Raw genomic sequence first — 11,468 nt, 5'->3', positions numbered from 1 at the left:
TATATATAGGATCATGTTACATATTAATAGAGAAGCTTTTCTTCTTCCTTTCCAACTTGGATGCCTTTTATTTCTTTCACTTGCCTAATCACTCTCACTACAACTGAATATTGGTGGTGAAAGTGGGCATCTATGCTTTGTTCCTGAATCCAGGCAGAAAGTGTCTGGGCTTCTGACCACCCAGCTGTAAGTTGGAGGTTCCCACACCACCTCCTTTGATTCAATCATTTGCTATAATGGCTTGCACAACTCAAGGAAATACTGACTTCCCTTTACTGGTTTATTATAAAGGACATTTCAAAGCATGCAGGTGAATAGCAAGATGAAGAGACACATAGAGTGAGGTCTGGAATGTTCCTGAGTGTAAGAGCTCCCATCCCTGTGGAGTTGGGGATGTGACATACTCTGAGCAAACAGACAAGTTCAACAACCTCATGCTTTAAATGAATATGGAGGTTTCATAAAATAGGCATGATCACTTATTACTCAGTCTTCAGCTCCTCTCCCTTCCCAGTGGTATGTGGTAAGGATGAAAGTTTTAAGCTTCTAATCATGTTTTTTTTCCTCTTATCATGCAGCCCAGTAATTGTACTTTGGGCATTTATCACAGAGACATAAAAATTTGTATTCACACACAATCCTGAACACAAATGTTCATAGCAACTACATTCGCAATAGTTAAAACTTAGAAACACCCCAGATGTCCTTCAGTAGGTGAATATTTAGACAAATTGGTATTTTCATACTATGGAATAATACTGACCAATAAAAAGGAATGAACTATTGATTCATGCAACAAGTTGGATGGATTTCCAGTGAATAATGTTGAGTGACAAACACCAATCCTGAAAGGATACATACTATATGGCTCTACTTAATATTGATTTTTGGAGTGACAAAACTTTACAAATGTCGAAGAAATTAGTGATTATCAGTGTTATGGGAGTAGGAGGTGGGTGGAAATTGGTTCCAAAACAGCAACCTGAGGGATCCTTATGTTGATGGAATTGTTCTCTATCTTTTTTTTTTTTTATAATGATGGTATTGTGGTTAAGTTTTTTTATTTTTTTTATTTTTTATTTTATTTTATTTTATTTTTAAGAGAGAGTGAGAGAGGAGAGAGAGAGAGAGAGAGAATTTTCAATATTTATTTTTTAGTTCTCGGCGGACACAACATCTTCGTTGGTATGTGGTGCTGAGGATCGTACCCGGGCCGCACGCATGCCAGGAGAGCGCGCTACCGCTTGAGCCACATCCCCAGCCCGGAATTGTTCTCTATCTTGTTGTAGTGTTGGATACATAAACTTACACATGCAACAAAATTTCAGAGAACTAAACACATGCACACACAAGTGCAAGTAAAACTCGGAAAATATGAATAAGATTGGTGAATTATATAACAATTACCTGGTTATGATAGTAAACTGTGGCTCTAGTTTGGGATATCAGGTGAAGGACATATGGAATCTCTGTATTATTTCTTATAACTGCATGTGAATATATAATTACCTCAATAAAATTTTAATTTAAAATGGATAAAATTATGAATGTACACTTTACCAAAATGGGTGTAAGGATCATAAAAATGTTCCTTTTCCTCCATGTCCTTTCCAGCATTTACTATTCTTTTTTAATGTTTATTTAGTTGTAGATGAACACCCAGTATCTTTATTTATTTTATGTGGTGCTGAGGATTGAACCCAGTTCCTCACACATAAGAGGTAAGCACTTTACCACTGAGCTATAGCCTCAGCCCCTATTCTTTGTATTCTTGATGGTTGCCATTCCAACTAGAATGAGATGAAATCTCAGTGTAGTTTTGATTTATATTTCCCTAATTGGTAAAGATTTTGAACAGTTTTTATTTTTTAAATTTGTTCTAATTAGTCATACCTGACAATAGAATGCATTTTGACATGTTATATACAAATGGAACACAACTTCTCATTCCTCTGTACATGGTGCAGAGTCACACTTTAATTCTTTAGGATAAATACTGAGGAATAGTATAGCTGGTCATAAGGTGGTTAGTGTAGTCATATATGTATATGGGGTAATAATGTTTATCTTTGAACATTTTTTGTATATTTTTGGCCATATGTATTTCTTCTTTTGAGAAGTATCTGTTTAATGCATTTGCCCATTTACTAATTGGGTTATTCTTTATTTGGTATTAAGATTTTGAGTTCTTCATATATTCTGGATATTAATCCCTTTTGTTGGAAGAGTGGTTATCAAAGATTTTCTCCTTCTGTAGGCTCTGTCTTCACATTATCATTTCCTTTGCTGTTCAGAAACTTTTAATTTGATATCATCCATTTGTTAATTCTTAGTATTATTTCTTGAGCTTTAGGAGCAAAACTGACAGTATCAAAGGGAGAAATAATTCTACAATAATAGTTGGAAACTTCAATACTTCATTTTCAGTAACAGAACATCCAGACAGAAGACTAACAAGGACACAGAGTTTTTGAACAACACTAAAATCCAACTAGTCCTAAAAGACACAGAACATTCCACCTAACAACAGGAAAATACACATTTTTTTAAGGATAGGCCATATATTATTAAGCCACAAAACAAGACTCAGTGAATTTTAGTAAATTGTACTCTGACCACAGTGGAATGAAATTAGAAATAAATAAAAGAAGGAAAGCCAGATAGTTACACTTTTAAATGACCACTGGGTAAAAGACGAAATAAAAGGACAAAAACACGTGAATCAAAAGAAAACCACAGTATCCCATATCTTATGTGATGCATCAATAGCAGTGCTCAGAGGAAATTTAATATCTGTAAATGTTATAGAAATAAAAGGAACTATAAGGACCAGGGAAAGTAACATGCACCTGTAGTCCCAGCTACTTGGGAGGCTGAAACAGAAAGATTCCTTGAGCCCAGGAGTTAGAGACCAACAATACCTAGTCTCAAAAAAAAGTCATGGGCTGGGGTTGTGGCTCAGTGGTAAGTGCTTGTCTTGTATGTGTGGAACACTGGTTTCAACCCTCAGCACCACATAAATAAAATAAATGTATTGTGTCCATTTATAACTAATATTTTTCCTAAAAAAAAGGTAAATGGAGTGGTGCACACCTGTAATCCCAGCAACTCAGGAGGCTGAGGTGACCAGGAGGCTGAAGCATGCAAGTTAGAAACCAACCTCAGCAATTAGCCAGGCCCTAAGCAACTTGATGAGAACCTTTCTCAAAATAAAAAATATAAATGGCTGTGGGTACAGCTCAGTGGTAAAGTGCCCCTGGATCCAATGCCTAGTGGCCCCCCTACCAAAAAAAATGAGAGAGTACTATAAACAATTGTACTTTAATAAATTAGTAAGTAAATGAAATGAATGTACACCAGATTTCTTTCAAAAAATAAAAATAAATTGGTAAGTAAATGAAATGGAAAAATTCTTAGGAAAAAAAAGTATCAAAATGAAGAAGAAATAGAAATAGAAAATCTGGATATATATGTCACAAGGAAAAAAAGAGTAAAAAAACCTTCTAATAAAGAAAATCTAAGACCCAATGGCTTTACTGGTGAATTCTACAAAATATTTAAAAAATAATTAACACCAAACCTTCTACAAATCTTTAAAAAAATTGAAGAAGGCAGAAACCCTTTCTAACTCAATCTATGAGGCCAGCATTACTCTGACAACAAAGACAAAGACAACCCAAGAAAACAAAACTACAGGCCAATATCCCCTTTAATATAGATGCAAAAATCCTCAAAAAAACACTAGCAAACTTAATCCAGCAGTTTATTAAATGATTGTGCATCATGACAAGTAGAATGTACCCCAGCAATGAAAAAGTGGTTCAGTTTATGAAAATCAATCCATACAATAGGGCATATTAATTGAACAAAGGAACTAAACCATATGATCAACTTGATGTATGTATAAAAACCTTTTGACACAATTCAACACCTTTTCATGTTAAAAAATACTCAATAAACAAAGTAGAAAGAAATCTCAACATTGTAAAGAACACAAAAACTCACAGCTAACACCATATTTCCTGATGAGAGACTGAAAGCTTTTCCCCTAAGATCAAAAGCAAAACTAGAAGAAGCCCTTTATCATTTCAATTCAACATTTTACTGAAAATTTAGCCAGAACAATTAGGTAATAAAAATAAATAAAAAACAACCAAAAGGAGGATACAAAACTTTTTTCTATTTATAGAGGGAATGATCACATACATAGAAAATCCCCCAAAACTCACAAAAACTCAACTATTAGAGTTAATAACTGAATTCAACAAAGTTGCAGGTTGTGTACTAAATATATAAAAACATCAATGAACAATATGAAGTGGAAATTAAGGAAATAATTTCAATTACAATGTCAAAAGTAATAAAAGATTTGGGAATACATTCAATAAGGTAATAATTGTACGCTGATAACTATAAAACATTGCTGAGAGAAATTGAAGAAGATCAAAATAAATAAAATGACATCCCATATTCATGGGCTGAAAGATTTAACATTGTAAAGATGGAAGTACTCTCTAGAATGACCTAAGACACAACGTAACCCCTATCAATAAACCAGTAGCTTCTCTGGCATAAATTAAAAAGCTAATTATGACATTCATGTGGAATTGCAAGTGACTCATAAATATTTTATCCACTTGCTTGTTCTCTTTTTCAGACTCCTCTTTGCACACAAACCAATGTATGTATTTGCACATAGTTATTCCTCAAAAAATGGATTATACATTACACATTGTTCTGCAACTTTTAAACTCTTCACCATATGCCTAGGATATTCTTCTGTTATAATCTTCAGATCAAATTCAGATGAATTTTGTTACAGCATTGTCTGTAGTAGCTAGAAATTTTTTTTTAATTTTTAATATTTTATTTTTTAGTTCTTGGCGGACACAACATCTTTGTTGGTATGTGGTGCTGAGGATCGAACCCGGGCCGCACGCATGCCAGGCTGTAGTAGCTAGAAATTAAAGGCAAGATCTATGTTTTCCCCTGATGGAATAGAAAAATTATAATAGGTACGTATTTACCTTTATAAACACCAAATACATACATAACAACATAGATATCTTAAAGTGAAAAGTTATAAAAAGGGCATTAAAAGGGAAGAAACAGAAAGAGCTATGGCACAGTACATTGAGGTAAATTTTAAAACTTGCATGCACAAAGCAGTATTTTGTATTTTATAAGGATACATATATATCCAAACACTGGTATATTAAACACATTAGAGTAGGTACCTATGGGAGTGTGGAGAAGAATGTCAATGAGATTGGGAATAGAGTAAAAAAATTAACAAAATATTTAAATAAGAGAAGTCTTGCAGGAACCAATGATAACGACGTGTGCAAGAATTCATAGAGGTGCCATGACTTGCTGAATTTCCCAGCGGCTGGACATTGAGATTCTCTAGTCTCTCCTCAGGATGGATTTGAAGTCAAATAGACCCATATTAGAGGCTCTGCATTTACTAGCCTTTTGCCTTTGGTCAAGTTAGTTAATGCCTTTCAACCTTATTTCCTCTCTTGTACAACAGGAAGAATAATGTTTATCTGGCATGGTGATTGTGATCATGTTTGTGAACTGCTGAGTACAGTGTCTGGCATGCAGCACAAGCTACCAGGTGGTGCTCACCATCATGAGAGAATGTTTGGAGTCTGCCCACTGGAAGGAGAGCCCCACTGGGCAGGTATCAGGCCAGTCTTGCCAATGCCTGGCACACTGTATATTCTTTGGGTCCAGTTTTTGTTTGTTCAGCACTGGGGATTGAACCTAGGGCCTCCAACATCTAGAGTCTACCACTAAGCTACATCCTCAGGTAAGTATCTATTTCTCCAATGAATGAGGTTTCTAAGTCAGCTATTTAGGGGATTACTCATTTTCTGTAACATCTAATGCCCTACCAGTTCGCCAGTTTCCTCCTATGCATTTGTTTAGAAGTGGTTGTAAATTTGCTTTTCATACAGCACTGTAATGATAAGTAAGTATCTAAGTTTCATGTCCCTATTTATGGTTTTGTTAGGAACAAGATAGAGGGCCTCCTTTCTCTGCCCTCACCCCACAAAAAGAGCTAAAATTCAAAGAGATATCTTATAGATGAAGAGTCAAAACAGTCTCTCCCTTTGCACAGGATAGCTGGCTTCTACCTGGTGCGAAGAGCCACCTCTGGGCCACACCTGTCTAACACCAGTCAAGTCACATGGTCACTTCATTCTTGGTCCACTCCTGTGCATGGGGGATAATAGACCTGACCCCTCTGCTGTAAAAAATGTTTTAAGAACTAAGTTAGCTAGCATGTAAACAGGTGAAAAGAACAAAATATATACACAGTGAGTATTTAATGAATGCAACTATTCTTACTTCTAGTTCAATTAGTGCTCTGTGATCAGGGAGGGAGTCCAAATAGAAGACGAAGTGTGTTCTTCAGGGACACCATTTTCCTGTGTCCTGGCCACTAGGGCCTTTTGTGCTAATTGCATGATAGGGGTGAGAGGGCTGAAATCCCCCCTTGGGCCCTGCTGAGAACCAGGCATCTGGGCAGCAGATCCAGGCTGCTCAGAGGGTCAGGACCAACAACAGTAGCTGCTCGGCACAGGAGGACAGTGCCTACAACACCTGCTCCAAGTCCCACACTTGACTTCTCCATATACCAAGCATTGGGCAGAGGAACAACGCGGGAATCCTGAAGCCAAAGGTATAGTTCCATAAACACTTCCTAGATTTCATTATTGAAGAACAGAGAGCATAAGGGAGAGGCAAAGGAAGAGTGAATACAAGGAAAGGGGAGCAAAAGGGAGAGTGTTAAAGGTCTTTCAAATATTCTGCTTTCTGGGCTGGGGATGTGGCTCAAGTGGTAGTGCGCTCACCTGGCATGCGTGCGGCCTGGGTTCAATCCTCAGCACCACATACCAACAAAGATGTTGTGTCCACCGAGAACTAAAAAATATTAAAAATTCTCTCTCTCTCCTCTCTCTCTCTCTCTCTCTCTCTCTCCTCTCTCACTCTCTCTTTAAAAAAATTAAATTAAATTTAAAAAAATATTCTGCTTTGTGTTCTTCCTTTAGGAGCAAGGCAGGGCTGTGTGATATTAGAGCCACAAGCTCTGATAGACTCATGACCTTCTTCATCAGCAAGGAGGCAAAATGGGAAGAAAAAAAATCCAACAGGTGAAAGAAGTTTTATAATATCTTAAGAACCCCTTAACAAAAGTCATTTGTAAGAGAATCCAGGAGACAAGATGGGCATTTCTTTTGTTGTTGTTGTTGTTTTTTTAAATATATTTTTAGTTGTTGGTAGACCATTATTTTACTTATTTACATGCAGTGCTGAGAATCAAACCCAGTGCCTCACACATGCCAGGCCAGTGTGCTACCACTGAGTCACAGCCACAGCCCCCAGACAAAATGTGTATTTCTTAATCTGACTTTAAAACCCCAACCTGCCTAGCACAGTGGTGCATACCTGTAATCCCAGTACTTGGGAGGCTAAGGCAAGAGATCACATGTCTGAGGCCAGCCTCAGCAACTTAGCAAGACCCTGTCTTTAAATGAAAAGTAAAAAGGACTGGGGCTGGGCTGGGGATGTGGCTTAAGTGGTAATGTGCTCGCCTGGCATGCGTGGGGCACTGGGTTTGATTCTCAGCACCACATAAAAATAAAACAAAGATGTTGTGTCCACCAAAAAGTAAAAAATAAATATTAAAAATTTTTCTCTTTCTCCAAAAAATATATTAAAAAAAAGGACTGGGGCTGTAGCTTGTGATATGTCCCTGGGTTCAGTATCCAGTATCAAAATAAAACAAAACCCAAACTAACCATCGAAAAAACCCTTTTTGTATGCACAACCCTGTCCTAGGAACAGAATCCTCATGCAGAAAATCTTAAGCAGAGTTCAGTGCCTACAGGCAGGTCAATTCCTAAGCAGAAAGAATTTACCACTATGTCATCAAGTCAAAATCTCACAAAGTTGTAACAGCTTCTCCTGCTTTCTAATTTTAATTATTTATTTGTTTGCTTGTTTATTTATTTATTTTGTTTGTTTGTTTGTTTCCAGCAAGCTCAGGTGTTTAAAATCATATCAGAACAGTGAAAATATTAACTGGAAGGAACATCCCAAACTTCCCAAGTAAACTTACAGACAGGTAAATGTTAGAGCCATCTGTGCACCAGGTGAGTAATTCCTAAAAATCCTCCACCTTGGGCTTCCATGCCCAAACTGCATGCCCATGCAGGGTGGAAAGTTCAGTATCACCCTTTCTGAACTCTTTCTAAAATGTCAATGCTTCTGGGTTAACTGAAAACTCCCAGATGATTAGAGAGAACCAGGAAATTTCAAGGGAAAGAAAAGGCCCCAAATGTCCGTGGAGTTGATGAACACAAGCTTGTGGTTATCATTGTGTTCGCTTGGGGATTTGTCCAGCTCAGGCCAGGAGTCCAGCTGCTCTGGTGCTTCCTCTAGAGCTCATGGAACAGCTTCTCCACCCTAGAAATGGTCTTTCTGTTCCCATTTTGGCATGTTTATTCCTTAGCTAAAAACTGCTTGGAAGACACAAAGCAGGGACTGACAGGAACTGTGGCACTGCTGGACATCCAGGGAGCACAAGCCATGCAGAATGAGCAATGCGGGGAGGATGGGCAGCAGTGCCTGTCTTTCTTTCCTCTAAAGGGATTCAAAGGGCTGGGCACCTCAACCAGCAGCAATTAGTAAGACAGGCATCAGCAAGAACTTCGGAACAGAAAGATGAGTTGATTATAAGGCTGGTTACTTAATCCATGGCTCTCTTAGGTTCTGGATGAAAAGAATAAGCAATCCTCTCTTCCTTTGTGGGGGGGTCAGAGGGAGGTTGGAACACCCTCTGTCAGTCATTATCCCTGACTCTGTGGAAGTACTCAACTACTGACTTAAAAGCAAACATTTGAAAGGAATTTCCTTTCTTAACTCCTTTGGATTCTAGCATCAGGATCTCCACTATTTTTGTTGTGTGTTGATGAAAAGGAAAATTCCTGGGATTCTTAGCCAAGAGGTATGGCCCAGTGGCCCCTGCCTCCTGTACCAGAAGCAGCTAATTGCAACCTCACACTGCTTTAAGTAGCATCTCTTGTCTTTGGACCACAGTGCTGAAAAATAAACAGCATTCCCTCCCAGTTGTCATATCCAAATGACCCTCAAAACTATTTCTGTTTTATTCTCAGATTCATTTGTTAGTCAAAAGAAGAGGATGGACCTTGGTTTATGATCTTCAGGAAAGCCTATATCCTGTCCAAGGAAAGAGACACTAATTGGTCCATTGTTAACAAGAGCATATTTGTGAGACATTAAGAATTATCCCATGGTTTAGAGGTGGGCATAGCAGTCATATATGGCAAAGGTCAGGAATTTCCTCTGACACATTCTAGTTTTCCTTACTGATTATGGATATGTGTTGGCTGATTTAACTTTTTTTGGGGTAACCCCCATTTATATCTTCAACTGTTCCACTTAAACTTGTTTTGGCTTTTTGTGAAGTTCTACATTTGCCTCTTTTAACTCTTATATTCATATCTTCTGTATTTGGTGAAAGAGTCTATATTCAATGTTACCATTCTTTTCATGATTTTATAGATTCATCATGTTGTTCCTCCAACTTCAGCTTTCTAGATTAGGATTTTTCACCTGAGATGAGAGGGACAGCAAAGAAGGGAAAGGAAACTGATCAGAAACTTCTGGGGAGCTTTTCCAAATTCAGTGTGTCTGCTTTCCCTTTCCTGAGCATATCAAAGCTTGGCTGGGGAAATTTTTATTTTGAGAATTTCCATATGTATTTATTTCTAACAGCTCCCTCTGATGTGTTGTAACCATTGTTCTGAAGAGCCCTAATCTCATTGTTCTGTCTTCATGCCTGTGCCAGCTCATATTTGACATTCGGATGTGATGGACAAGTTATTGGGGGTTACAGTTAAAGACTGCAATCATAGAAGTTGGACTGGCCCATAACCGTAGAGCCCAGATAACCACTGGAACTTTCCTGAGCAGACCCACCAGTAGCTTCTTCTTCCCTTGCTTTTCTCGCAGCAGTTTTCCCTGAACAGAGTCTTCCAGTGACTGAAGGCAACCAGTGATGGAAGGGGGCAGCAACAGCTCCTCAGAGCGCTTCATTCTGATGGGTCTCTCTGACCATCCCCAGCTGGAGATGATCTTTTTCATAATCATTCTCTTCTCTTATATGCTGACCCTTGTTGGGAACTCAACTATCATCCTGCTTTCCCGCCTTGATGCCCGGCTACACACACCCATGTACTTTTTCCTCAGCAACCTCTCCTCCCTGGACCTCGCCTTTACTACCAGCTCAGTCCCCCAAATGCTGATCAATTTATGGGGCCCAGACAAGTCCATCAGCTATGGTGGCTGTGTGACCCAACTCTATGTCTTCCTTTGGTTGGGGGCTACTGAGTGCATCCTACTTGTGGTGATGGCATTTGACCGCTATGTGGCAGTTTGCCGGCCCCTGCACTACACAACCATTATGAATCCTCGGCTCTGCTGGCTGCTGGCTGCTGTGAGCTGGTTGGGGGGCTTGGGTAACTCTGTAATCCAGTCCACGTTTACTCTGCAGCTCCCATTCTGTGGACACCAGAGGGTAGACAACTTCCTGTGTGAGGTGCCTGCCATGATCAAGCTGGCCTGTGGAGACACAAGTCTCAATGAGGCCGTGCTCAATGGTGTCTGCACCTTCTTCACTGCAGTCCCACTGAGTATCATCCTGATCTCCTACTGCTTCATTGCTCAGGCTGTGCTGAAAATCCGCTCTGTGGAGGGGCGGCGAAAGGCCTTCAACACTTGCCTCTCCCATTTAGTAGTGGTGTTCCTCTTCTATGGCTCAGCCATCTATGGGTATCTGCTTCCGGCTAAGAGCAGCAACCAGGACCAGGGCAAATTCATCTCCCTCTTCTACTCTGTGGTCACACCCATGGTGAATCCTCTCATTTATACTCTAAGGAATAAGGAAGTGAAGGGATCCCTGAGAAGGCTGCTGGGGAAAGGAAGAGAAGCTGGCTGAGAGACGAGGAAACTCCTTTGTTATTTATTGTCTCTTCATTTCTGCACACTTTTTCTCATTATTTCTCTGGACAGGTGAGCATGAGGAGTACTAACCCCAGTAAATCAAGGCATGTCCCTGACAGCCCTGAACTGTTGGTACATGGTTAGTGTTATTTGATACAATCTATATTTACCAGAAATCCCACTGTGGGCTACAGATAACAGGGCAGATGTGTGTTATCAAAAGCTTAGAAGGTATTGACCTATACAGTTCTGTCTCACTCTCTTTGTCATATTACTTATTATGCCTTGTATTTCTGCAAAGTACTGTATGATTCTAAAGAAAGCAAATTTACTTGCATTTTCTTAATGTTTCTATAATTTGATGAAATCAAATCATCTATTATTAACTGCATATGAAAACCTGCCAGAAGCTATCCATGAACTGTACATGA

General features: G+C 38.9%; 1 protein-coding gene across 1 annotated transcript; it reads left to right on the top strand.

Annotated features, from left to right (window-relative positions):
- Positions 1–10,093: 10,093 nt before the first annotated feature.
- On the top strand, positions 10,094–11,032 carry Or2c1 (olfactory receptor family 2 subfamily C member 1). Its single transcript, XM_026385257.2, has one exon. The coding sequence runs from the start codon at positions 10,094–10,096 to the stop codon at positions 11,030–11,032; it is 939 nt and encodes a 312-aa protein (XP_026241042.1).
- Positions 11,033–11,468: the final 436 nt, after the last annotated feature.

The sequence above is a fragment of the Urocitellus parryii genome, chromosome 9, assembly GCF_045843805.1.
Source record: "Urocitellus parryii isolate mUroPar1 chromosome 9, mUroPar1.hap1, whole genome shotgun sequence".
Taxonomy (NCBI): Eukaryota; Metazoa; Chordata; class Mammalia; order Rodentia; family Sciuridae; genus Urocitellus; species Urocitellus parryii.
Note: the sequence above shows the minus strand (reverse complement) of the source record. Positions and strands in the feature narration are given on the sequence as shown.

Coding starts and splice junctions, on each gene's coding strand:
- Or2c1 (XM_026385257.2), top strand. CDS start 10,094: ATGGAAGGGGGCAGCAACAGCTCCTCAGAGCGCTTCATTCTGATGGGT.